General features: G+C 39.3%; 1 protein-coding gene across 2 annotated transcripts; it reads left to right on the forward strand.

Moving 5' to 3' along the window:
• On the forward strand, positions 79 to 27,904 carry NAP1L4 (nucleosome assembly protein 1 like 4). 2 transcript variants are annotated; one of them, XM_021402070.1, is made up of 16 exons: positions 79 to 237; positions 1,955 to 1,995; positions 4,094 to 4,125; positions 4,986 to 5,047; positions 6,488 to 6,587; positions 7,447 to 7,588; positions 7,715 to 7,801; positions 9,352 to 9,477; positions 12,148 to 12,219; positions 14,469 to 14,608; positions 16,245 to 16,390; positions 17,955 to 17,977; positions 18,567 to 18,686; positions 18,979 to 19,008; positions 20,116 to 20,172; positions 26,886 to 27,904. In XM_021402070.1, the coding sequence occupies exons 3-16, from the start codon at positions 4,112 to 4,114 to the stop codon at positions 26,922 to 26,924; spliced, it is 1,158 nt and encodes a 385-aa protein (XP_021257745.1). In that variant the 5' UTR covers positions 79 to 237; positions 1,955 to 1,995; positions 4,094 to 4,111; the 3' UTR covers positions 26,925 to 27,904. The 2 variants fall into 2 exon arrangements, with proteins under 2 accessions (XP_021257745.1, XP_021257746.1); XM_021402071.1 differs by lacking the exon at positions 79 to 237 and adding an exon at positions 650 to 795.

Raw genomic sequence — 27,904 nt, forward strand, 5'->3', positions numbered from 1 at the left:
GCCCTCCCCCCACGCCTCCGCGCTCTCCCGCTGATTGGCCGAGCGCCGCGCCGTCGGATAGTCAACATGTCCCGCGTGCGGCACGGCGGCCGTGCCGTCGCCAGCTCCAATCGGCGGCGGTTTTACTGACGGGGGCGCCCGCGCTTCGGCCAATGGGAGGCGGCTTTCTTGGCGGCGGCGCAGCCCGAGTGAGCTTGAGAGGAGTCTGGCGCTGCTGAGGGGACGCGGCGCGGGCAGGTGAGGAGGCGTGTGGCTCCGGCGTTCGGGCGGCCGGCGGAGTGAGCGGCGGGCCCGAGCCGGCCGCTGTGAGCACGGCGCAGGGGCGGGGTGCGCGTGGGGTGGCCGTTAGGGCCTGCCGCGGGGTGGGGCTCGGGCGGCGGTGGGGGCTGCCTGCAGCCGCCTGGTGGAGAGGGGCGGACCCGGCCCGCTCAGGCACCATTTTAAGGCTGCCTGGGGAAGTTTGCGGCGAGGGTCGGGGTCACTGCGAGGCTGGCGGCGAGGGTCGGAGTCGTTCTGACCACACGGATGACCGCGCTCGCCCGCCCCGCGTGGCCTGGCGGCGGGCCATTTCCCCCGCCCTCCCCGGGAAGTGGGGGAGGAAGCAGGCGGGAGGGCCGTGTGCGTAGCGAGCGGCTACTGCGGCTCTCGGCCCGCAGCGCTCGGCTCCAGTCAGACCCCGCAGCTCTTCAGTTGGGTGCGGTTCTGCTGTTTGACCTCGGCCGCGGTCATCTGCCTCCTCGGCGTGCGCTTGGGGGTCGGCTTTCCCCTGTCGAGGCCCCTGCTCTCCATGTGAGGGTCTGTTTCACGTTTTTGCTGCTCCAGTGGGTGTTTACCACATGTAATAACATCATTCGTAGGATTTGTCTGTTTCGTTCTGTAACGTGTTTCTACAAGTAGAAAGGTAGAGAAGCAATTATGTAAATTCTGTAGGTGAAATCAAGCCACTAGAAAGTTTTTAAGTAATCTTTAACCAAAATAATGTTCCCTCAGTACAAGTTTCAGGATGAGTTGAAGTACTGCTGATTTTCAGGGCTTGTGGAGCAGGTCAGCAAGTGACTTTTTTTCATGGCTGCTTCTCATTTTGCTTGCAAAAAGCATCAGAGTATTACATTTGTGGCTGCACGCAGAGCTGCTTCCCAGTAGGTCTAAAACGGAAGTCATAACTTTCCCTCCTGATTTGTTGTAGATACAAAAGCAGTAACATTCGTGGGTGGAAGGCTTCCTGTAAGTTCGGGAGCCCATTAGTTCCTTGCTTTACGTTCTAGCTGTGCTTAGAAGGCTTTTACAACAGGATGTAGGCTTCTTAATGGAGAGAATTTATTCTCTGTATGTTTTCAGGAATATCTCCTGCCGTTAAAGCTGCATTCTTCAGGGTGTCGCTTGTCCTTAGAATGAGCTTTTACCGTCTTAAACTGTTGGAGATGTGTGACCGTTTCCTGCTGTTTTAGGTGACCAGTGCTGTGTGACATTTGTTCTAGATAAATTGCAGCAGTGTCTGCTGTGGGACAGGTGGTTGCTGTAGGCCCCTCCTTCCCCTAAGTGTTGCATCTGTATTAGTTATTTGAAAATGGTGAACTGTCCAAAAGTACAGATTTGGCCTCTAATTGGTGGTGATAATGGTAATAATAATACCTTACAATGTTCTTTTCTTAGAGTTCAGTAATGCTATTATTTTTTTCTTCATTGTCTACGCACTGAGCTTGGGGAAAAATGAAAGTGAAGGCTCAGTGCTTTGTGTCTGTGTTTTTTTTTCAGTGAGATGTGCATCTAATGTTTTATCTGAAATCACCTTGCTTTGTCCTTCCCTGCTCCTGCCAGCTTTTACAGAACAGTTCTATTAGTAATTCTGCAGCTGCTAAGTCATTGGAAGGCAGCTGTAATGCCACTGGGAATTATAAGCTGTTTTGGGGAAAGCTTTTAATTTTTTATTCATATACTTCTTTTCATTTTTCAGAGACCGAAAGAAAAACTTTGAAGAGACAGGCCGGACTTAAAGTATGTATTTGTACTAGCAAATGGTGTCTTACCAATTTTTGCTTCTTGCTGCTTACGTGAATGGCCTTTGTCAAAACGTGCCTAATTGATGTCTTCCAAGGGAGTTTAAGTCAACTGCAATTTAAAATTAAATTATGTGTATTGCAGAAACTTCATTACATGTCCTCCAAGTGGGAATGACAAGGGAATGAGAATTCTGTTTTTCCTCATCAGGGATGAGAAATATTTCCTTGCAGGAAAAGCAGCATAAATTACAGAGGAGATCATTTGTGCGTGGAATTATTTTTCCATTGGGTCTGTGACTGGTCCTGGGTTGGAAGAGATGAGTCTTTAAGGCTAATTTTTAAGTAATGTGAGTCTGCATTTTTAGTTGCTTACTATTGCTTCTTCTAATAGTGACCAGGATCATGTAACTTGTTGGCTGAACTCTGATATTAGGTCAATTTGATCTCTTACCTTTTTGACCATCCTTTTTTTTTCTGCCTTCTGTATGCTGTGGAAGGAAGGATTCATGTACGCTCCTTTATTTCTTCAGCTGTAAGATAGCAGAGTTCTTTCATTTTGCTCCATGAGATGATTGCTTGTATTGTCACTTCCTCTTGTTATGTTTAGGGCAAGAATAAGTGTTGGTAAAACACTTGTGGGTTGCTAACACGGATACGGTCTACAAGAAAGAAGGCCCTTTGTTCCTGGTCTTAATCTGTAGGATTGGCTCATGGGAGTTCTCAGTAGATATTAGGCAGCTTTCCTATGGAATAATATAAAGAGTATGTACTTTTCAGCTCCATATTAGTGCTTGTGAACATGTTACTTTTCTAACCTAAAGCAGGAGTTGGCATTTTCCGTGTGGAGGAGCGCACGCATTCTCTGATCCTCCTGTTCTAACTGCCACTCTGAATGCCATTAGCATTTGCATTCTCCTGTGCTAGCAGTCTTTTAGAAGCTGGTCTAAAGATCAGCCTGCTTGGGCATTATAGACAAGAAATCAGTCCTGTTTACTCCTAAGAACGATGAATAATTCTTTTTATCGTTAAACCTGACTTTCAGGCCCATTTGCTTTCTTGGAAACTTGATAGTGCAAAATCGGCTGTACAGTGTGGAGTGATTACTTGGATTTGTTATGAACAACGCCTAGAATGGGGGTTGGGGGAGGAGGAAAGGAATGGGAGGAGGTGAAAACCAGATGTATTACAACTCTGTTGATCTTTTTTAGTGTATGACACCCTGGTAAAGAAATACCAGCAAAATAATTCGGGTAGTGTGGCCCTGGTGTCTCAGCAGAGCTAATTTAGATCTTGGAGGCTGGGGTAGCTGTGTTAAACTTGGTTCCAGCCACTGCTAATAACAAGGTTTCTACTTCCACGGTGGTTCTTTGTTTTCTCACTCCTGATAAATGCATTTAAGGCAAATCCTTAAGTAGGGGATTTTTCATTTCTAACTGCTGTCAAAAAACCTCTTGTGTGTAAATAACTTCTCCAGTGTTTTGCTTCTCCTTACTTAGTAGTGTGTTTAGGTTGTCATTCTGTATATCACAGCAGAAGCAGCTATTCACAAATAGTCTTGATTAGACAGACATTTTTTTTCTGCTGAGGTGACATGAGTCAAGGCTGTAGTTCATTTGAACTTTCATCATTTTCAGATCTAGCATTCTAACACAGATTAAAAATTCATTATTTGCTGTGACACTAGTTAAGGAATGAGAAAATAATATGCTTATTTCTTCCTCTTTGGGTTTTTATTTTTAAAAAAGAATGCAGAGCAGTCCAGGAAGCTATGCCATCTGTTTTTAGGATGAAAACTTATTCCCATTTATAATGTTTCTACCAGTTCATATTTAACAGAAAAAAAAGTTTTAAAGGGTGGAATGAAAGCACTTAATGTATTGTTTAAAAACTGAACCATTTAGATTGGATATTATGGAAGCTGTTCACTTCACTGCGTGAGTTTATGTATGATGACTCGCCCAGTAAAACTAGCAGGTGCTAATTTATCTTGAGGTCTTAAACATTGCCCTATTTTATTTACACCTTCTATATTGAGGTAAATAAGAAAAAAGATTCTATTAAATTATTTCTAAACACTGTTTTTCAATTTACAGGTGGATACAGGCACACAGATGGCAGATAACAGGTATGTTGGACAGATTTCTTGAAATTAAATCTGGTTACGGATTGCTATGTATCTGGTTGTCTTGTGGGAGAACTTACTTTTTTAACCTATGAAGAACGTACTACCAAACTTGGATAAGAATAAAATGGAAATATTTTCTGTAACTTGACTGCATTTCCTTATAGCAATGCAAATATGCTTGTTTGGTGCATTGGAAGCTATGAGTGTCGCCTGTTGGCTACAGAATTGCTGTTCCTGGGTTAGTGTAATTAGTGCTGTCTAGACTCAGTTTTTCAAGTTCATGTTGAGACTCTTTAAAAGACTTGAAGAGATTGCTGATTCCCTCACTGTTTTGCTGATCTGTTTGACTTCAACATGCAAAAGGCAGGCATTGCTTTATTTTCTAGCTTTCGTAATGTTTTTAGGACAAATAACTGTTTTTAAGCTGGTGTAAATACATACATTAAGCTGCCCTTTTAGGGCTTGCGTTGCACCAGGATAAGCTGGCCTATCCAGTAACTAATAATACTCACTTGCATGTGTAGTGTCCTTTCTCCTTTTGTGTCTGAGGTAAGATTAGTTTCAGCAATACCCAGCCTGTATTTTGCAACCTCTAAACTGGCAGGAAACATAGGGAATGCTTGCCCACTGTTGACTCATTCTGAGCCCTCTGTTTTTCCAGCACAGGAAGCATGATGGAAGGCACTGGAGGGAAGGCAGGAGCCTTTAAATTTTGAAAAGCTTCAAGACATAAACATGTCTTTTCTTGGCTTGTTTGTAAAACTTTACGTAACACTGGAAATCAAGTATACTTCTGTTCTTTAATATTAACACCATGGCGAAGTGATGCTTTTCTCATGTTATGTTTTTAATTCTTCTAGTAAAGCAGAAGATACTGCTTCAGATTCTGTGGAGGCTGCTAAAAATGCAAGTGACAAAAAAGGTAAGAGATGCATAGTGTTAGACAACGTTACAAGGGTGGAGTAAAGCTTTTGCCTCCTGTTTTGAAGCTCTTTCATCTATGTATTTGCTGTTGAAAACAAAGCAGTGGTTTCTAGGCTGTTTTCTTTCTTTTATTCGTACATATCCTTCCTGTTTGTTTTCCACGTTTGTTGCAAGGAAGAGCAAAATAGGGACTTCATTAATGTAACAGTAAAAATATTTTTGCACATGTGATTAGGATGCTTCGCTATTGCATGAAGTAATGAAGTAGTCACTTGCAATAAAGCCTAGTTTTGATTATGCAGCTTTATCAGCATAATCATTAAAATGAACATTCCTGCTTTTACTCTGGCTCTCCGCTATCATGTTTTTGGGAAAATGCATCATCTCAAGAGTGTCTTCTTGAAGCTTTTATTTTTCATTTGGGAGGTCTGTAGGTAACTGTAGGATAATGCTTTTACAATTAAAATTTCTTTGCGCGTTTGCATATGCAGAGAAGCTACAGTTCCATTTTTAGTAACCTGAATACTCACATTTGTAAGCTAATGTGAAACAGTAGTGCATTTCACTATGTGGTCATTATATTTCATATAAACTAGCAGACACCATTGAATAATATAATCAGATTACTTTAAGGAGGAAAAAAACAAGAACCAGTGTAAAAACTTCACCAAGTCAGTGTGTGCCGTGCAATTTATTGATTGTTGTTGTTTCATGTCTGGTGAGAAGGGCAGTGGGAAAGAATGGAAAGATGAGGAAAATAAATGTCTTTGTTTTATGATTGCCACATAAATCCTTTCAGTGAGGATTTTTAACTCCTAACCAGAACTGGTTTAGGTCTGATCTCTGGTTTTAAAAAAACAGAAAGAAAAAAAAACCATGTTTTTCTGACCACTCTGGTGATGACTCTTTGGGAAGTTGTGTAGGTTGTAAAAATATCTTGATATAAAAATTAACAGTTGTCAAGGAAGTAGTCATAGCGCAGCATTGCTTTGTACAGTTCACAGCGTTTCCATCTGACTTTTTCAGGAGTTAGACAAACTGGGATACACTTCTACAGATTTCTCAGAAGTACAATTTGATAGTTGTTCAGCAATTTTATGTGACTTACGTGCTAGTGCTGGTATAGAGGGAGGATAGAGAAACACTTATTTTGCACCTTCTTACAAGAGAAGACAGGAAATGTGCTTGCCATCGATGTGCTTTCTGCTTCTATATTTCCAATGAGAAGGGCACGTTTTCTATCATTATCCATTCTTACCTTTCTGAAATCTGATCCTTAGCTAGTTTTGCTTGAGTTATTACTTCACTATAGCGGTGATACGTGAGACGTGGAAAATAGTGCGTATTTTTACTGTGATGCTGCAAGACTCATAGTATGACATAAGTGCTGGGTGAATGTCTTCAGATTTGTTTTAAGAATGAGTTCCTGTCTTCATAGAAAAGCTGGCAGATCAGGTGATGCAGAATCCACAAGTCCTGGCAGCTCTACAGGAACGACTTGACAACACAGCGCTTACCCCTTCAAGTTACATTGAAACGTAAGTACAGTGCATAATGACATTCTTGGAAGACTGAAAGTATAATAGAATGTTATTACTATATAATTAGGGTCAGAAATTCGAACAAATGACTCATTAAGTAAAATTGTTGACTTAAACCATGTTTCAGTGGCCTACATATGAAGGGAGGAGTTGGGTTTTAGTGTACTTGAGTGAATTTCAAAACAAGGTGTTGCCTCATTAAGTATTTTCCATAGCTTTCTTTTGGTTTGAAATAATTATTCTCCCCCCTGAGCTGTTTCTTTCGTGGTTCTGTTAGGGAGTGGTGATTTCTTTCTTTCCTTTAAAAAAAAAAAAAAAAAGTTACTGTCTAGGATGTGGTGTGAAGTTCAGGACTTACAAAGCTACTCTTTTTGCCTCTAGTTTTAAGTTTGAATCTTAAAAGTTGGGTAGGATGACACTTTTAAAATCTTGGTTTTAGCAGAGGCTCGTGCCTTTTATTTCTTGACTGGGTTTAGCTGGGGGACTTTTTTAATTATAAAATCTATCCATTTTTTAGCTTACTGTATATAAACACCTAATTGTCTGATGTACAATATGTATCCGTCTAAATATGACCCATGAATCCATGAAACTTTCCCTTGCAAATACAGTTTGGGTGGAAGAGGATTTTTTTAACATGGTTGAAAGATATATTGAAGAAACATTGGTGGTAGGTGGACGGTTGGACTGGATGATCTTGTAGGTCTTTTCCAACCTTGGTGATACATATTTCATAGAATCTTTGACATAAGCACTTAAAAACTGCATTTAGCTATAAGCGGCCTATTTCAGAGCTATATGTTAAATAATGCTGAGGGAACTAACTTTTAAGCTTAAATAATTATTTGTTTTTTAGTTTACCAAAAGCAGTGAAAAGAAGAATTGATGCCTTGAAACAGCTCCAGGTGAAATGTGCCCACATAGAAGCTAAATTTTATGAAGAAGTACATGATTTAGAGAGAAAATATGCAGCGCTCTATCAACCTCTTTTTGATAAGGTGAGAAGACTAAATATATGTTTCCTTACAGCTGTGTCAGTTCTGTTTGCATATACGTAATTTTGCTTATATCAGTAGCACATCCAGAGGGAAAAGTTACATTTTTAGGTTTGTTTTTTTTTTTAGAGGAGAGAGTTTATTAATGGAGAAGCAGAACCCACAGATGCAGAGTCAGAATGGCACAGTGAAAACGAGGAAGAAGAAAAGCTAGCAGTAAGTACAAATTGGGATAATGAACTACAGGAAGATTGGATTTTTTCAAAAAAAATTCCTGTAAACCATTTCCCTTTGAAAAGTTCCTATTTTGGAGGGGAAAAAAGAAGCTTTTATCAGTCACTTGCTACTGCAATGAACATCATCTCTCATGAAGGCTTCTAAATTCAGTTTAGCACTTTTCAAGTTCTTAACTTGAGCAAATTGTTGCTTTTGGTTGCACTGTTCGTAACCTGTTAGCAGTATAATTCTGTTAATGGGTTCCATTCCAGTGCTACAGGATAATCCCAAAATAATAGAAGACTGGCAGTTTGTTTGCTCGTTTCCTTTATTTTGGGGGACATTATTAACTTAAATGACCAGAAATATAAATCAGACACGCAGATGTCACAGTTGAGAAGTGGAGTGGACTTAAATAATGTGTGCTGGCTGGTGCGTTCTTACTTTCCTCTCAAACAGAAACTATCCAGACTTAGAAAGAATGATCTACTAGGTAGGTTGCCTTCCAGTTTTCTGTCATTGTTTTTGGAGAAGTATACACACCACTTGGTATTTCCTTTTAAAGAGAAGCAACCTGTTTACAGTGCTGTCTTTGCCATTCTGCTAGACTTTCTTGGCATCTTTTTCCCACATTGTGTCTCCTTTTGATTTCTTTGGCATAGCAAAGCAAATTGTTCTTTTTTTTTTGTCTGACTGGTCTCATGAAATTTAGCACAATGCAGAACTCAACGTGCAGAAGCAAAAAGCTTTCTGAGGCTTTCTGTGAATGCATAGTTGACTGGCAATATTCTGTGCAGTTAGAGCTTTGGAAATGTCTAGATGTCAAATGAACTGCTGCTTCGTATTGGCTAGGCGTAGCCCGAGAAGCTGCTGTTTAGAAGAACTCGTTTATTTGCTGCCATCTAGTGGTGTAAAAAGAAAGGTGCAGTATGATCAATTCAGATGGTAAGCTTTCTCTTTTGAGAGCTAGAGAAGTAACTTAGTCTTTTTTTGTGTGACATCAATTATGTGTATGGAATCCTGCATTGCAAAATATTAATAATTTAGGATAGTGTAATAATGAAAGGTAACCGTGAAAATCAACTTTACCAAGTATTCTGCAAAATTGGGAAGGTAGAACAACTTTGGAGAGCATATCTGCTTAGATTTTTAGGTGAGGAACTGTAAATGGCATGTGAGTCTACAGGAAAGAGAAATAGAAAAACACATGCTGTTCTACTTTTTTTTTCTGTGTAGAAAGATAAACATTTTTAATTTTTTCATTTTCTTCAAATAGTCGGATTACCGCAACTGGCACGTGGTTATTTAGTCTTTGTACGGAAGAATTCAAAATTACTTGAAAGTACATCTGAGTTCCTTGTGTATATGTCTAGCTGTGTAAATGAACCTTGTGTCTCTTAACTTCATTTACAGAGGAAAAACAATGCAAATTTTTAAATATCTCTCAAAGTGCAGCTTCAGAGATAGCAAATTCTTTGTACGTCTACCTCTCAATGTATTGAGAAGTCGTGATTTCATTTCTTAAATGTTTCTGTATATTTGTTTCACAGGGAGACCTGAAAAATGTAGTGGTAATAGAAGAAAAAGCGGAAGCAGAAGAGACAAATGTCAAAGGAATTCCAGACTTCTGGTTTACTATCTTTAGGAATGTAGATATGCTAAGTGAATTAGTACAAGTAAGTTTCTCTTCTGAAAAGAGTTAACTTCTGTCATATGGTAAACAGCTGCTACTCTTTTTTGATTAGCAGCTAGTGCTTAGAACCACGTGAAATTCAAAAAGGGCAAGTGCAAGGTGCTGCATGTGGGTTAAGGCAATCCCAGACATCAGTACAGCCTGGAGCATGAATGGGTTGGGGATGCTGAAAATTGGATGTGAGCCGTAGGTGTGTGCTTGCAATCCAGAAAGCCTATGGTATCCAAGGCTGCATCAAAAGAAGCATAGCTAGTAGGGCAAGGTAGGTGATTCTTCCCCTCCTCTGTGCGCTTTTGAGACCCTACCTGCAGTACTGCTTTCAGCTCTGAGATCCACAGCACAAAGAGACATGAATTTGTTGGAGTGGGTCTGGAAGAGGACACGATAATTATCAGAGGGCTAGAGCATCTCTCCCATGATGAAAGACTGAGAGTTGTTTAACCTGGATAAGAGAAGGCCTCCACGGAGACTTTTTTGCAGCTTTTCAGTACTTGAAGGGGACTTTATAAGAAAGATGAAGTTTTTTTCAAGGGCATGTAGTGATAGGACAAGGAGGTAATGGCTTTAGACTAAAAGAGGGTAGATTTAAATTAGATGTTAGGAAGAAATTGTTCACTATGAGAGTGATGAGGCACTGGAACAGATTGCCCGAAGAACTGTGGATGCCTCATCCCTGGAAGAAGTGTTCAAAGTCAAATTGGATGGGGGTTTGGGCAGCCTGATCTAGAGGAAGGTGTCCCTGCCCGTTGCAGAGGAACTGGACTAGATTATCTTTAAAGGTCCCTTCCAACTCAAACTACTGTACGATTCTATGACAAGGTGACCCGCTTAGTCAGGTAATGCTTAGAAGGTAATGTTGTCGATGTGGTCTACCTGGACTTCAGTAAGGCCTTTGACACTGTCCCCCGCAGCATCCTTGTGGAGAAGCTGGCTGCCCGTGGTTTGGATGGGCATACGCTTTGCTGGGTGAAACGCTGGCTGGACGGCCGGGCCCAGAGAGTTGTGGTCAATGGAGTTAAATCCAGTTGGCAGCCAGTCGCGAGCAGTGTCCCCCAGGGCTCGGTGCTGGGGCCTCTTCTATTCAACATCTTTATCAACGATCTTGATGAGGGGATTGAGTGCACCCTCTGTAAGTTTGCAGACCACACCAAGTTGGGAGGGCATGTTGATCTGCCGGAGGGTAGAAGGGCACTACAGAGGGACCTGGATAGACTGCATCGATGGGCCAGGGTAAACCGTATGAGTTTCAACAGGGCCAAGTGTCAGGTCCTGCATTTTGGTCACAACAACCCCAGGCAACCCTACAGGCTTAGGGAGGAGTGGCTGGAAAGCTGCCTGACAGAAAGGGACCGTGGTGTGTTGATGGACAGTCAGCTGAATGTGAGCCAGCAGTGTGCCCAGGTGGCCAAGAAGGCCAATGGCATCCTGGCTTGGATCAGGAATGGGATAGTGAGCAGGACTAGGGAAGTAATCCTGCCCCTGTACTCGGCGTTGATGAGGCCTCACCTCGAATACTGTGTCCAGTTTTGGGCCCCTCAGTACAGAAAGGATATTGAGGTGCTGGAGCAGGTCCAAAGAAGGGCAACAAGGCTTGTGAAGGGCTTGGAGAATATGCCCTACAAAGAGAGACTAAAGGAACTGGGGCTGTTTAGTCTGGGGAGAGGAGGCTGAGGGGAGACCTCATTGCTCTCTTCAAATACCTGGAAGGTGATTGCAGTGAGAGCGGAGTTGGTCTCTTCTCACTGGTGACAGGTGACAGGACAATGGGAAATGGCCTCAAGTTGCACCAAGGGAGGTTTAGGTTAGATATCAGGAAAAACTTCTTTACAGAAAGGGTTGTCAAGCACTGGAACAGGCTCCCCGAGGAGGTGGTTGAGTCACCATCCCTGAATGTGTTTAAAAACCGTTTGGATGTGGTGCTCGGGGACATGATTTAGTGGTAGGTTGTCAGAGTAGTATGGTTAGGTTGCGGTTGAACTTGATGATTTCGAAGGTCCTTTCCAACCTGAGCAATGCTGTGATTCTGTGATAATTTGAACATGTGAGACGCTAAATCTTGGGTGTATTCACAATCTCTGATACTATTCCTGAAGATGCTTGAAAGGCTAGTGATAGGCAAACTGAACAGCTGACTGAAGCTGCTAAACAGGATGTGAATTTTCTTAGAAATGGTCTTGTAATGACTTCTGAAGATAGGAAAATAGAAGTTCACATCAATGAATGATCGATGTTTTTTTTTCCTCAAGGGTACTGGTGCAGGTGTACCTGTGGATTGGTTAAGTTCATGTTAAATATGCCTTGTGGTCCTCAGCAATTAATGTAATAGCTCGTATTGCTGTTAAGGAATAATTCCCTGAAGCTTATCTTTCTGTGTATGTCATCAGCAATAAATATCCTGAATTTATCCTTTTCAGAAGTGGTCATGAAGCCTAGCCTGGTAGCTGAATACAAGGCTTAATGTTTGAGAGTTTTACGTGTGGGAACTGAAAAAAGAATTAAGAAATTTTGATCTAAATCTGAACTTCAGCTGCAGTATTTTAAAAATTACAAGATTTGGTTCATTCTTAAGAACGAACTGAACAAGCAAACTAGATGTAAGTTTTGGTCTTCTAGATATTGCTTGCTCACAAATAAATTGTTTTTGTCTTTCTAGGAATATGATGAACCAATCTTGAAACACCTACAGGATATTAAAGTGAAGTTTTCTGAACCTGGACAGCCTATGGTGAGTTTCCCATAGTTGCTTCTCATGAAGATTGTAATAATGATGTGAGCAGCGTTTTGAACTTTTCATTCCATCCTCTGGCTGGAATATATAAGGTTGTTTTTTCTTTTCTGAGCTAAGTATCTTCGTGCTTTGGCTTTTAAAATTTATCTTCTGCTTTCCTGACCGCTTGCTTTTTCAGACTAGGCCAGATATTTTTGTTACTGTAGTTTCTATGTTCTGATTCTAGCTTAAATCTGGCTAGTTTTTGCATAAATTTTGTTTCAAATTCCAAGTAAAATGTTCTTTATATGAAGATTGCCTGGTTCCTTTTGGTTTGGAATTGGATTGAGGAGTAAAGTGTGGCTGCTCCTTGCTATATTGGACTTGCTATCTTGTCTCGCACTGTTCGTAACCTTTTGACAGCATATTCCTGTGAATAGGTTCCATTCCAGTGCTACAACAATTCCAGTAATGGAAGGCTGACAAATTCCATGTCCCTTCCTTATTTGGAGACATTCCTAACCACTTGATTGAAACCTGTTTTCCAGTTGCTTGAGTGTCTAGTCTGAAATCTTTATTAAAAGTTGTGGTAGCTTTGTACTGTAAAAACTTCAAGTTACTGTTGCATAACACTGATTCTGCTGTAGATTACATTTTGCAACTAAAAAAAACAGGCAGTAGGAATTTTTCAGTTTACCTGGTGCTTCCAAAGTGCTGCTTGTTACAGCCTGTGTGTAAACTTCTGTATGCAGAAAGCTTGTGATTTGTATTGTACTTGCTTTTATTTACACTTGTAGAAATGTATGTATGTTTGTGTAAGTAAAATTTGTAAGACAGATACTTTGTAAATATCAATCTGTTTGGTCATCAGGATCCTTTGCTAGCATATTTAGTCCTGGGTGTAGAGCATGGGTATGACTTAAGTCTTCCTTATTTTAAGCTACTTATTTATATATTTGAACTTCATGAGAATACGTTCTCATAATACAGGAGATCTGTAAAAATTCATATTGCATAGCAAATATGATATCAAAAACAAAGATAACCGAATAAGGCTACTGGAGGGGTTATCTCAGTTGTTCTTGAAACTGGAAGCTTCTCATTATTGTCTCATAATAGGCAGATACGAAAAGAAATACTGAGGTACAGTCTTTGTGAAGAAGTTTGTCTTGCTAGTCCTTGGGACGCTGCACGCTCAGTAGTGCTGCTGGTTACCTATTTATAACCTCAGTGACGTTTTGTGGGATTATCTGGGTCTGAGTGTTATCACTGGTGCTGGATAAGCTACATTTGTCACTCTTCCCTTGAGCATGTGTCCCAGAGAGGGATTTGCCTTATTTAAAGAATACTTATCACACCTGGGTGTTTTGACTTTAAAGTGGAAATAAAGCTGAAATAGGCTATGAGAAGCCAACACAGATATTCTAGCTCACATTCGGTTCCCAGTGCCCTCCTTTCCTTAATTTGTAAGCATTTGAGTTGAGGAGGCTGCTGCTGCTGCTAGCAGACCTATCACTCCTTGACCTCTATCCTTCCAGCTTTCTGTCATGTGAGGAGGTTCATGTGGTTGTAGAAAGCAGATGGTGAGGCAAAACTAAGGGGCCTTTGGGAGATGAGACTGATTTGGAGCCTTTTATCTTCCACGTAAGATGCTGAATTTCTGCAGTCAGTTTTCAGGTGCTGCATTACCAGTGTGAGCAGAAGTAACTGCTGCAGGCTGCAAGCAGTTAAGATGTGTATAATCTTAGGCTTCAGTTTATTAAGTCAGGGTTCTTCTGCAGGATTTTCTGTTGAACAAATACTTTGGCTCATCGTGGAGTGCACTGTTGAAATACAGACTCGTATGTGCATGCATACTTATTTTTAGTGAAAAATAAGAACTTCTGTTACAGTCTTGTAGGATCATGTGTTCAAGGAACGTTTAAATGTTGGGTTGAGATACATGGTTTAGTGGGGTTACATTGGTGGTAGGTGGATGGTTGGACTGGATGATCTTGTAGGTCTTTTCCAACCTTGCTAATTCTAAGATTCTATGATCATATAATTGACAGCTCGGAGCAGGTACAAGAGCAGAGCCTGATGATGTTATTCTGAAGCCAGAGCAACTTCAGAAAAACAACTGCATCATCCCTTGTCAAGAGATGAATAATAGGTGTCTATGCGTCTGCAATAGCGAAAGATATGTTTAATTAATGTTAATTCTGCTGATGCACTATTTCAAAGATAAAGATCAGTAGTAACAAAACCATAATGGAACTTTCTTCTAGTCTTTCTCATTAGAGTTCCACTTTGGGCCCAACGACTACTTTTCTAATACAGTCCTGACAAAAACCTACAAGATGAAGTCGGAGCCAGACAAGACAGATCCCTTTTCATTTGAAGGACCTGAAATAGTTGATTGTGATGGGTAAGGAAATGTTGAAACTCAAGAACTAGTCAGTGTTCTTCAGATTTCTTTTTCTGGACTGTGATAATAACTAATGAAGATAAAATGAAGATTTTTGCTGACTGAAAAACTAGGAATGATGTAAGGATGGTTAACCTCAACATGCACACTAAACACACAGACAATAGTTCTGCATTTTCATTCTTGTGTCTTTCAAGTTAAATAGATTATTAATGAGGTAACAAGACTTTTACTTCCTGGTAACTGGGTGAATTCATTTTAGTTGTTGTATTACATACTCCTGGACTCTTGCCCATCTCAGTAATTTTAATTCCAACAGTACTTTTGTATCTGGCAGGAGGTGGTCATACGTATGGTCTGTTCTCTCAGCCTGGAACATGTTGGCCGTGTATTTTTGGTTTTGACAGTCTTGGCTGTGCATTTCCAAATGAATTCAGGATGCGGCTTCCTATTTTTGTTTTAGCTTAGTTTTCTTGTCTGATGACTTATTCTTTTTTTAAAAAGAAACTCTCTGTCCCCATCTAAAACATAAGAAATGCGAAATAATTCTTTTCTTGAAGGAACCCTGATAACCTCAAAACCTTTTAGCATCTAGTGCTATCTACTAGCTTTTGAATTGAACATTTGACTACACTGAGCCAAAATACAGTCTTGCATGTCTAGCAAAGCTTGCCTAAGTGAAAGATGAGTCCATTTTGGAGATAACTTCAGCTAAACAGAAAACATTTTGCTGGAATTAAGTCTGAAAGGGGATTCCCTTTTTGAAGTTGCACTTTTGTCAAAACTGTGATTTCTACTCATGTTTCCTTACAAACGTTATAGATAATGGAGTAAGTAGAGCAGGGAAACATTTTTGTGACATTTCATTCAGGTTACTTATCAAACACATGACTGACCTGTAGAATGAGATGTTTTGGGGCACCTAAGGACTGCTGTGACACCATACTTTGCTTAATTATTTTTTTACCCCTACTGTTAAAAGAGATCCGTTTATCACTCATTCTTTGCCATGTGTTGTTTTGTGTAGAACTATATGTGCATGGAGAATGACTTAATTGGGATAAGTATCAGTTTGCACAGCAATGGAAAGGAGCTAAGAAGTTTGTCCTTTCTAGCTAGCTGTATCTGACTGCCAAGTCAATCAGAGCGCTGTTCTTTGGAGAGTTAGAATGTCTCTTGTTGGCCACTGTTATTGGCGCACTTAATTTTAGGGTAACCATACACTTCTTGACCTGCAGGGAAGGTGCATAACATATTGTTTTCTACTGGCCTGGCTGTTGGAAGAAACATTCTTAACTGTTGAGTTGTTCTGGAATACTTGAATCACAATTATAAAACCCAAATAATTGAAGCAAGGAGGTGTTAAAGCATGGGTGGGTTGGGGGGGCAGTAATTACTCTGAGAAGACAAGGTGTTCAGCTTTTTCATTAAGGGAAATACTTGGTCTATCCAGTACGTGCATAGTCTCTAGCACTATGAAGCATCCTACGTTTCTCAGAGTGAGTCGCCTGTGTATGTAGTTTTAACTAGAAAGCCAGAATCCATTTTTGCTTTGATGTTTGTTGTTTCAGTGCTTAGTTCCTTATTGCCACTGATGTCTTGTACTAAAGTGCTGTTTCCCACATGTTGTCTTTAGGTGCACTATTGACTGGAAGAAAGGAAAGAATGTTACAGTTAAAACGATCAAGAAAAAACAGAAACACAAGGGTCGAGGAACGGTTCGGACAATTACTAAACAAGTACCTAATGATTCTTTTTTTAACTTCTTCAATCCAATAAAGGGTAAGCCTGGAAATTGAGAATTTAGGATTCTTATGAAATGCTGTGTATTTTGTAGATAAATACAACTTAAATCTACAAACTGTATTTGTTCTGCTGCACTGTATACTTCTTACTGGGAGAAGGTAGCAAACTGCAACCCATCAGAACAGATCATTTGGGTTGTTCTGTATAATTTGACAGTTAGATGTGCTGTGTAAATGGGATTTCTTGTATGCAAAGTCTCTTGTAGAATCTCCTAAAGAAGTTGACTTTCTTTACCACAGGATGGCTCCATGCCTCAATTTGAGGCTTTTAGCTTGTGAAGAGCTCTTGTAATTCTGATCAAAGTTCCAGCATGTAGGTTTCACTGAAACCTTTGTGTTAAGCAACAGAACATTCTGCAGGTTCTTCTGTGATTAATTAGTGATCCATGACGCTCCACATCGTACCTTCCTAATTTCCTGTTTTGTTTATTGTTCTATGTACACTTAAGTATTTAAAGCAATTTGAATATATTCCAGGAACATTCTCTCTTTGATACATCTCCCATTGTATTCTTTTTCAAATGGAGATGGAAAAGCAGTTTAGAATCAGAGTAGTTCTGAACAAAGTCAGCATTAGGTCTTGATTCAGTTGTGGGCTTTTACGAAACACCTGCCCCTTCTAAATCTCATTGCAAATCCCTGTTTGCACAGGAATGAAACAAGTGATAAGTATTTCCAAAGCTGGTTTATTTAGTACAGAAATATCCTTTGTTTTTTTCTTACATGTAGAGTTACGTAGGTGCTGTTTTGAGAACGGGATAGTGATTAGCTTACCTCATGATGATTTTATACTGGGTTTTTATATACACAAAGGACACATTCTGTGGCTGTGTAAGAAATATCAAAGCTATGGCATCTGTTGGCTGTTGACACTTCAATTTTCAACTGTGAGAACAGACGGAACCAAACTACATTTCACAGTAGGATCACAGTACCTGTGGCACTTGAATGGAGAATGTGAACCTGTGGGATTTTCTGTTATTTATAAACAAAATAATAAATAAAACAGAAGTCCTGTTCCTTAATTCTGCGCAGCACACTTACAGTGTTTTGATTGAGTCTGTCCTGGTTGTAGTATCAAGGCATTTCTCAAAATACTTTGCAAACTCCTCGTGACATATTAGCCTACTTGGGAGAATCTGAGTTTGGGGAAAGATGATTTATGGTGCTTTAGCGAAGTAAAGTTGCTGTAATTTCAGCACTCATGCAGAAATAAAAGTGTTGCTATTTGAGGGGGGGAAAACACAATCTGTATGCATTTGTAGAAAGATTATTTCCCGTGCAAAGATCTTTGATGTTGGGATGGCAGCCCTGGTGCTTCTACTACAGCACACACAGTGCGGTTCGTGGGTTTGATTTTTAAAATGGATCTGAATCGTCTTAAGGGTTTAATAGTTAGCTTTGGAAGTCTTTAATCGCACCACTACTCCCTGGTGTGTGAAAGTCTTTATTTGTACTGTATTTTGTCATCTGGAATATTGAAGTGGGCTAGACTATGCAAACAGTACTTGTATTTACAGCCCCCTTTTTGTTTTTTGCAGTATCTGGTGATGGAGAGTCATTGGTAAGTTTACACTTCTGAAATGGTAGGATTGCTTTGCCATGTCTTCTTTGCTAGACATCTCTATATAAACTATTCAGATTCTTTTAATTAAGAGTTCTGTTATTTTTTGCTTTTGCTGAGGTTGAACTTCACCTTGATAAATTGAAAGATACTGTTGACTTATTGGAGTAATCCTGTGACATTTTGCTGTTGCATGTCTTGAAGATAGAGTATGTCTGTGACTGTCACTGCTGGGAAAAGGTCGCTTACTTTTTCTAACCACTCAGCTGCTAGCCAGCTCCTTACAACTCTGAGACAGTCTGAACAATTCTGTCAGAACCAGCAAAGTCAGTGTGGGCTTTTTTTAATTGGATGTTGTTTTAGCAGGCCAGTAACCTGTATGTAGACAATAGAAAACTTCTAATTGGCAGTTTTGAAAATCTGGATTTAGACTCTCAGTATTTCTTTTTTTTGTTAAAAAGTTAAGTACCAGTGACTGGAAGGTTGATGTTGATGGTAGTGTGATGTTTCTCAAACTTGTCATGCTTTCTAATGAAAAAATAAAGTGATGTGCTAGAACAGAATTATTTCAAACTGATTTGCTTTGCAGGATGAAGATTCAGAGTTCACTTTAGCTGCAGATTTTGAAATTGGTCACTTCTTCCGTGAAAGGATAGTCCCTCGTGCTGTGCTTTATTTCACAGGGGAAGCTATAGAGGATGATGACAATGTATGTATGCCATCAGCATTTTGTTTACTAATCACTGTGTACATAGAAATAGTCTCTTACTTTTCTGATTGGTCTAGTGTGTGGTATTATATGAGAATAACAAATAATCCAAGGAGGCTCCTGTTACCTGGGAGTAGGAAAGAAGCATTCCATTTATTGTAAGCCTTCAATTCTTGTTTCTGGAAGAAGCTTAGTTTCAGGTATTGCGTTTCAGTGTACTGGACCTGTTACTGCAGAAGTTTTTATGCAAATATTAGCAGAGCTAATAGGACTTTTTGGTCTTCTTTTTCAGTTTGAAGAAGGTGAAGAAGGTGAAGAGGAGGTGAGATGCATAATACATCTTTTACAAATAACTAATTACTTACTGTATTCCAGTTTCTGAAATTGTGTATGATACTTCTTTCCAAAAGAGTTCAGCATTCCTGTGTTGTAAAATCTGTGTGTATTTCTTGTCTTCAAAAAAAAAAAAACTTCCTGTAAGAACATTTATCCGGATTTTTTGGTATTTTGAGAACTACTTTGACGCCAGTCAAAAATAATTAAAGTGAAGCATTTTTTGAGTGCTGCATGGTGAGACATATCAATGTTATTTTAAAATATCTGTTATTTAGGTAGTAATAGAATTTATTTTTCAGCTGTTAGTTGTCATAAGCCTTAAGACTGCTCATTGCCAAATATAAGGCAAATAAGGGAGAGGGAACAACTACTCAGGTTAAAGGTTTAATGTAAGGTGAGAGTTCTAGTATATTAAGGGTTCTGATCCTTTTACTGCAGCGTTAAATGAACAGAAGCATACCGTGAAAGGCTTTGCCTAAAACCACTTAATGAACTAATATCTTGACAGATGATAATGTTTTTATTTTACTATTTTTGTTTTTTTTGCTGGTTGGTTAAAGGTGCGTGCCTGAATGCACATCAGAAATTATAAAGCTGATGGTCTGATGCGAGCTGACAGCCTTCAGCATGCAGTTGCTTTTCTCCCTTTGCAAGTTACAATTCAGGCTTCTAGGCTGTTGAAGGTTAAATGTTTGTTTTGTTTTAAGCTGGATCTTGTTACAACTGTACATGGTTTTTAATCTGTCCCAAATGCCAGGTTGGTGTTGGGATAGCGCTACTTGGATGTAGGCTTGTGTACAACAGCACAAAGATACCACAAAATCCTCCACAAGATAACTAACTTAGTGGTCCAAGTAAACTCTTTGGGAGGAGGTCAAAAGAAAGAGGAAACTTAGACACAAAGACTTGCTTTAAGATTTCTGAAGATGCTGAATTCTCTTAACCTAGCCCAACTATTTTTAATGTTGACAACTAAAACGCTGTGGCATACAATGGTAATATCACTTGCTATTTTGTTTTTTTTTCTCCATTGCAAAAAGTTGCACTTTTAACCTGTTTTAATTTCTGTTAGTTTATCTCTATTTTGTCATAGGAGTTGGAGGGGGAAGAGGAGGGAGAAGAGGAGGAAGATGCAGAAAGTGATCCTAAGGTAAAGACTTCAGTGTGTTTAAGCATAGTACAGGCCACGGTGATGAAAAACCATAATTAAGCTTGCAGCAGTTTGTGAAAATATTAATAAATAGAACAAAAATCTGACTAGCTTCTGACTGTATTGTTTTCATCTTCTGCAGTACTCAAATTCCTCTTAAGTGAAAAATTAATGTTTGGATAAGTATAGATTAAGAATGATTTTTTTTATCTCCCAAACCTCCAACAAGGAAAAGATAACTTAACTTTGTCCCTTTACTTCTTAGTACTACCTCTGTGTAATAAGAATCTCTCTTCCTTTAGGAAGGTCTTACTACAAATATTTTTCTGTGGCTGAACTTCAACTTAGAGTTGGTCTGACAAGTCTCAGCTCGTTCATTCACTTATTTTTCTTTGTTCAGAATTATTCTTTTTGGTTGTTCGAATGGCTGCGGGTTAGATGGCACGTGTTTGTACTCAGCTAGAAATCAAGAAGTTAGTTCCCAACTTTTGACTTCAAACTTGATGAGAGCTGGTTTAAAATGCAGCCAGAGGGGGTCGTGCTCCTTCTGATAGGAATTTTTCAATCCTTCAGTCATATTAAAGCTAAAAATTAGCTTTGTTAAAGCTGGGACAGTGATGACATACTTGAATGGATTTAGTTCTTAAAACATCAGCTTTTAATCTTTTTTTAAAGGCACAGATGAAAAAGTGAAACATGCAAAACTGCTTGATCTTTGGATGAAAGTCTTAAAGCAACCTAACGTGTCACTCTTCTGACTTACATCATATTTCTAGTAAACGCTTATTATCACCATGTCAAGAATTGAACTTATTTTTCGTGGACAAGATATACTGTAAAGACAGTCTGTATTGTGGAAAGACTGTAGGTTGACAGAAAGGAATGTTCTTAACTCTGTTCTGAAGGATCAAAATGCAGTAGTGTACCTGTAGCAGGAGCAGGTGAGACAACTGAGAAACAAAATGTTAGTTCTGAGTCAAAGTATTTTCATGCTAAGAAAGACATAATGGAGGAAGTGTGAAATCTGGTATTCTGTAGGAAGAGCTTTTGAAATACCTTGGAAAGTTGTAGTTGTTACCTCCTGTATTATTTTGTACATTTCACTTTTCATTCATGCTGACAGTTCCTTTCAATTTTTTCCCATTCAGGTGTAATTTAAGTCTGTTTATCATTCATACATTTCTAGGTAAGGTGGAATTCATTCATACCTAACTTCCAAGAGTCCCATTGTAGCCATGCAATGTAGTTTGTTTGCTAGTTTTTGTTTCGTTATTTCCTTGTATGGGGGAAAGGAAAGGGGGGAATGGAAACTTTAGGGTTTAGGTTTTGTTAGTAACACAGAATAGTAGAAATAAATGCTTATAGAGATGAATGCCTTTAAGTCATAATTGAAGTAGATTTTTCAGAATGACCTCCTTGCCTTCCTGGCACAACTTCTGTTTTGCCTTTGTATCAGACAAACTGTGCTTTATAGACTTGAGATAAAAGATACTGAGACTTGTCAGACTTCATTTTTCCTTGTTTCTGATTTCATGTTGCATCTCTTTACTGTTTCTAGTGTTCTTGCAAATTCTTAAATATCTCCTCTGCTCTCCTTGAGAACTCTTGTAAGTCATTGACTGACTTGGTATGTCCTTTGCAACATTCATTTTTATGCTGCCTGACAAATTCAGTCAGTCATTCTGAAGAGACCTTTTCTTCAGTGCTTGTGATTCTGAACAGGTTTTGTTCTCTTGCTCATTTGTCTCTTTTATTTAAAAGAAAAGTTTCTTCAGTTGCGTCTTGTCATCTTTCACCTTTCTTCTCATGCCTCATGTAGAACACTACCTGCAACAGGTTAAATGCGTTTCTTGTAGTTTAGGCATGTATGTTTCTTTTTTAGTTGCTTAGAAGAAACTGTGTTCTTTCCATCTCCACATAAGTATTGCCCTTCTTTGCCATTGTTCAGTTCAGCTGTGTTTGTATTTCCAGTCTGTGCTTTGAAAAGCCAGCCACACTGCCTCAGCATAGTTGCACTGTCTGTTCACCTGCTGTAGTAGAGCATCAGAGCATCACTTGTCATGACAGCTTATTTGGCATCCTGCTGCAATCTTACACAGCTGTCTTCCTTTACTACAGTTAACAATTGTTAGCTGCTGGCTTTAGTTTTCCAAGTAAACATAGAATTCTGGGTTTGCCTTTTAAGGCTGGTGCCCTTAATCCTGTTTTCCATTTCTGCTTCCGTTCACTATGTTCACTGGGCCTGTCTCTCCCCATCACTTACCCTTCTTTGCCTCTCAGTCCGTCCATCCCCACAGCTTTTCTTGTATCTAGAGTAGCTTTCATTTTCACGTACACCAAAATAATGGTTCTTCAGTCTATTTTTGCTTTGTATCCAGTTGTCCCTCTTCAGTTGTTCCCATGTTATCTCCTTTATTGTTGTACTTCATTTGCTAGATAAATGTCAGCACTTTTCTCTTTGCTTTGTCAACTCTTTGTCCTTCCTCCCTCACAATCCTGTCAGATGTAAGTGCATTTGAGTTGTTCAGTTAGGACCAGGTCAGTACCATCTGTTATACAAAGGTCTTACTCTCTGCTATGTTTAAGTTGTGGCTTTGGAAGACTAAGCAGTCATATAAATGAAAGTAACTTCAAAAGGTGTTTTGACTAGTATATTAACTTGATAAGCTATATTCCTCTATGTGCTTGCATGCCCTGTTCCTTTAACTGCCTTTATTTCATGTTACTGACTCTATGCTTGAATAGAGAAGTAGTTAACTGGGTAATTTAGAACACTGGTATGAACTAAAAATCTGTTGTGGGGTAGAGATCACTTGTGCATTGATGTACTTTGTCTTTTCAATAACAGCAGCAGCAGGACTTGTTCTGAAAATAAATCCTTTGCTAACCTTTGTAGTGTTTTCTATGTGGAGGAAGCTGTTCAGACCTTGTTCTTAGCTCTGGTTAGCTGTGAATTTACTTACCATGTATGCATTTGATATCCTTGCTTTCTTTCTCAAGGACATTAATTAGAAAAGGAGCAAAGATGAGATTTAGCTCTAGGACTCCAAACTGGAGATTACTTCATACTGAAACATTTGAAACCTTGAAAGGCTTTCTTCTTGCTGAGCTAGAAGGAGCATCAGCTTTAGTGGCTACTGCCTGTGTTGATCCCAGTGTTGTTGGCAGCAAGATATGTTTGGGAGTCAGAGGAGATCTCGTTGAGCTGCCTGGCTGCTTTAACAAATGGAAGCTTCCATTACACGCAAGCATCTGTAAAAGGTGATCTGTAAAAGTAAGGAGAGTGATGGCCTGATTGTTCTTTGATTCAGCTAGGAATACGTTCTGCCTGATAAGTTTAAAGATGAATAGAAACTTGGGTTGTTTTTGTTTTAAGAAACAACTTCACATGAAGTAAAGATCTGGCTTGAAAGCATCAATTCACTGAGGTAAATGGCATGGCTGCTTTGGTCGTACGCCCCGCTCTCTAGGATACCAGGTTAATTGGATGAGTAGAAGCAGTAGGCTTTTTGTATGAAAGTTAAGGAAGCCATTGTGTGGGGAAATCTACTACTTCAGACCTGCTTTTCTTCCCTGTTTCAGCCCTCAGATTCTACAAAATTTTGGTGGAACTTCTTCATGAAATTCGGTATATGTCTTCTCTCCATAAGCAGTTAATGCAGTTTAGCTGATACGATGGCTGATATCTGAATAAGTGGTCTGTACATAGGTACATTTCTTGTGTTGATCTCCTAGATAATCAAATTCCAGAAGAATCAGAAGAAAAACGTTCAGGTGTCCATTCAAGCAAAAGAGCTTGAAACAAGCAGTGCTATAAATAAGAGGGACAAAAGTTCTACATTGATTTGTTAGCAAAGAAGGAAAAGTAGTAGTAAGTTTGAGAGTAGGTGGGAGTCTCACTTCAGTAGCTAGTATATCTCCATTGGAACAGTTTCTCAAACTGGAATCGAGGGCTCAGAGTAGTTTAAACTGCAGCTTACACATCATAAATAATATAAAATGAAATACTTTAAAGACGTTAAAGTTTTTTAAAAAGTAATAATAATAATCCTACCACCTTTCACTTGAACTGAAGTCATTGCTCAAGACTCATATAGAGAATCTCTTTATGGCAACAAGAATCCTCGTGTGTCTCTGTAGCAGTGGTATTGAACCTCAGTACATATTTACTGCTATATTTATTTTAAAATAATTCCTTTCCACCTTTGCCAGTTCTGGTCTTGTTTTAGTCTTCTGTGCCTGGCTTGAATTCACCGATATTTCTAAGATACCTTGGGAAGTTAACTTAAGAAAAGGTAGCATGAATGGAAATCTAGCTAGAGTGGAGGAAATAAATAGAGCAGAGTCTGTATAAGACTGGTGAATGGATTTTGTTAGTGGCTGGCTGTCCAAATGTCACCAACAACTTGGGCACCGTGGGAAGAGCAAGCTTAAACTCATGGCTCTGCCTGAGAGAGTATGGGTGCAGTATCTCAATTGCAGGCGTCTGGGCCTGGATCTTCAGAGATCCATTACAGGCCAAAGATAAGTTTGGACTGTTGTGTGCCTGGTGGGGCAGATGTAACTTGAAGAAAGTGTAGTCATCCACCCGTGCTGATGCACCTCACTGTTTAATCCAGAGATGACTGACTTTGTGTGAGGCATCATGGAGCTCATGTACTGGCTTGCTCAGCATGAGTAGTGTGATGCTGCTGAAACGCTGGAAGAATGATAATGCTGGAACGTGGATCTGAGATACTATCTCACTGCTTATGCCCTGCTTAAACAGTTGATAAGCATTGTTGAGATAGCCAGGAATGTTATAAACTTACAGTTGACAGTGTTTCTGTCAACATTTTTCTTGAAAGTCTCTTAACAACTGGAATGTATGTGAGAGCCCTTTAAAGTGTACTTTTTTCTGTCTGAGAGTAGTAATCAACACTGAAAGGTCCTTAAGAAGGAGCTTTGCAATCTGTGCAATTCAGAATTTAATAACACATGTAACTGCTTACAGAAATAAAGACAAGCATGAAAGAAATTTATTAGAAATTATAAGAGTTTTGGCTGATTGTTAAAATTTGGTCCGAATGGCTGCAGTAGTCAACCTAAAGGATTCTGGGTACTACAGGGGAAATAGGAAATACTTCAAAATCTTTCCTTTTCTCTCCTTCCTATCCTAAATAATTGGTTTATTAGTTGATTAGGGCTCTTACCCAGAAGGGAGAAGGCGTGCTGCTATGCACTTCAGTGTAGCCAGGTTCAAATACAAACTAAAAGATATTTCTGAAAAGCTTCTTGAATAAAAATGTTGGGATTTCTTGTGTTTGTCTCTAGTGCGAATGACTAGCCTGTAATTGTTAGCAGTCACAACCAGGTCTCTCTTCAGTAAAGACAAGGAAAGAGAGAACAATAACGTAATGTTGTGTAAACATGTCTCGAGGAATTTCATGCAGTATTTAGTCCTGGATCAGTGAAAACGAGTTCATATTACTTGGGAACCTAGAAAGATGAGAGAGTGCAAAGCTGGAGTTAGCCAGATGTGCTGGAGGGGGAACCACAAGAAACAAGTCTGGAACATCTCTGGTGTACCTATGCAGAAGACAAAATTTGGCTGTATTTCAGTGGGAATGTTGCTGCTTTAGTTCAGGGGATGAAGGGAAAAGTAGTTTGTTAGGTGTAGCACAGCAAATGGGCAAGCGTTCTGAGAAGGAACCTTAGTTACACCGCTTCTTCCTCAACTACAGGCAAAATGCTAAAGTTGTCTTAGCTCTTGGTCACTTGATGCGTAATTAACTCCTGCATGCCTACTTCTTTTGCAACATATAAACTCCTCTAGGATAGTTAACAAGAAACATCTTATTTTGAAGCCTATGGAATTCAAGGTGTCGTGTTTTACGGCTGAATTTTTCTTTACTAGGTTTCAGAAACTTTTGGTGACTGTTATTTTGTTCATAGTAAACCGTAAGAACAGTCAAGGGAGAAGTAGACAGTACTGGGAAAATTCTTCTGCTTTGTAAGGGCAACAACAAGAAAAGCAAGACGTACAGTGTAAAACGTGAAGTTCTTAGCTGTTTGAGTACTTGTTCTATTTCCCAAGTACACTTCCTTTTGCCAGAGGGGAAATTGACTTGCTCTGTAATGAAGGTGTTTCTACTTTTGCATACTCGATTAACATATGGACTTCTTGCCCGGTGTTAAATTGCTGAATAGTTACCTGCTGGTGGTGCAGAACCTAGAAGAAACCAGCACGTGAATTACATTTTTATCACCTTAGCGAAAAGGGCAAGGCTATCAAGTGAAAACTCAGTCGTGCCGCACAATAAGCAGCTCGACTTCACTGCTTGCCTCCCTCCTCCAAGTTGCTGAGGGAGACGGCAGTTTATTGCTAAACAGTTTAATATGAACTGAAAGTCATACTGAGCCTCTGGTTGGGGAGGAATAGAAAACGATTTGCTTTCTGGTTGGTTTGAACCTTGACCTACTGGATGGAGTTTAGAGAATGCAAATGTAGATTAAAAAATAGTATGAAGTATCAAGCAGTTGAGGGGGAGGGAAAAAGAAACAGTGACTGCAGTTCATCTTTATGATCTAACCTGAGTTTACGTACGACTTTTCTTGTGTGTTAATGATCTCTCGTTAGTTTAAAACCGCGTACTCCGGTTATTTTATTCATTGAAGCGCTTTATTGCACGCCGTTTTGTTTTTTAACTTTTCTTCTTTTTCCATTTAAACAGAAAGATTCCAGCCAACCTGCTGAATGCAAACAACAGTAATAAGGAAATACCACTTCAAAGTGATATTTGAACAACATGTAACAAATATTTGGATACCTGGCCTGCAGTTCAGGATACTTCATCGCTGCAGCACAATCTTATTAACAATGCTTAAAATTAATTTGTTTTAAAATGCATGATTTTCACTAACTTTTCTTTATTGCTTAACATGTACAGTGGCAACTTCAATGCATTTGGGAAATAAGAGGTTTAAATAAAGCACACTCTACAGCCGTTGGTACACTGTAGCTTAGTATGTCAGTAGGCCTTTAGAGCCTTTTACCCTATGCATAGGGGAATAGTCCAGACTACCAAGTGAAGATTCTCCATTTTCTTGTTCACCTTGAAAATTGTGGGATAGCAATGTACTGAGAAGCTAAAGTGAATGGATTACATGTATGGTAGCTGAAACAGAGCAATATGAACTTTTTGCTAGTTCCCTCCCCTCTTTTTTAATGTTTCTTGCAACCTACAAATCGAACTAGTGCTTGAGCAGCTTTAAATGTCATATTTATTATCTCAGTAAAACCAATTGAATTGAAGTAATTTTACTTCATTGAAGGGGGTGTCATATTTGAGACTTAGTTGTTCATCTTACTATTTATTTATTCATGTTTGTAAGTACTTTGACAGAATTAGTGCTTTTTAATAGTTTTTAATATACTTGAAAATATTCTTCCTGTTTTGCATAAAATATGGGTACTTGTAAAACAAATTTTTTAATTGGTCTCAATGTAGTAGCCTAGGCAGAAGAAATGAACTTACATCAGAATGACAACTCTTCTGGATGAAGATCAAAACATAAAGGCCAAACTGTTGCTGTTGATGGAAGTGGGTTGCAGCCAAAGAACCAGAAAAATTCCAGTAGTCTTATCGCTTAGTGTCCAGCATGGAAAGACCTTACACTCTGAACACAGAAGTTTAATGAGATTGAATTCAATAAATCTGAAGTTTTTGGTGTCTTACTTGCAACACTGAAA

The sequence above is a fragment of the Numida meleagris genome, chromosome 6 (genome assembly GCF_002078875.1).
Source record: "Numida meleagris isolate 19003 breed g44 Domestic line chromosome 6, NumMel1.0, whole genome shotgun sequence".
Taxonomy (NCBI): domain Eukaryota; kingdom Metazoa; phylum Chordata; class Aves; order Galliformes; family Numididae; genus Numida; species Numida meleagris.

Bases quoted from the DNA above. Each gene is read 5' to 3' on its own strand.
- NAP1L4 (XM_021402070.1), top strand. The intron at 16,391-17,954 runs GTAAGCCTGGAA...TGTTTTTTGCAG, and splicing joins CTTCTTCAATCCAATAAAGG to TATCTGGTGATGGAGAGTCA. The intron at 18,687-18,978 runs GTATGTATGCCA...CTTCTTTTTCAG, and splicing joins CTATAGAGGATGATGACAAT to TTTGAAGAAGGTGAAGAAGG.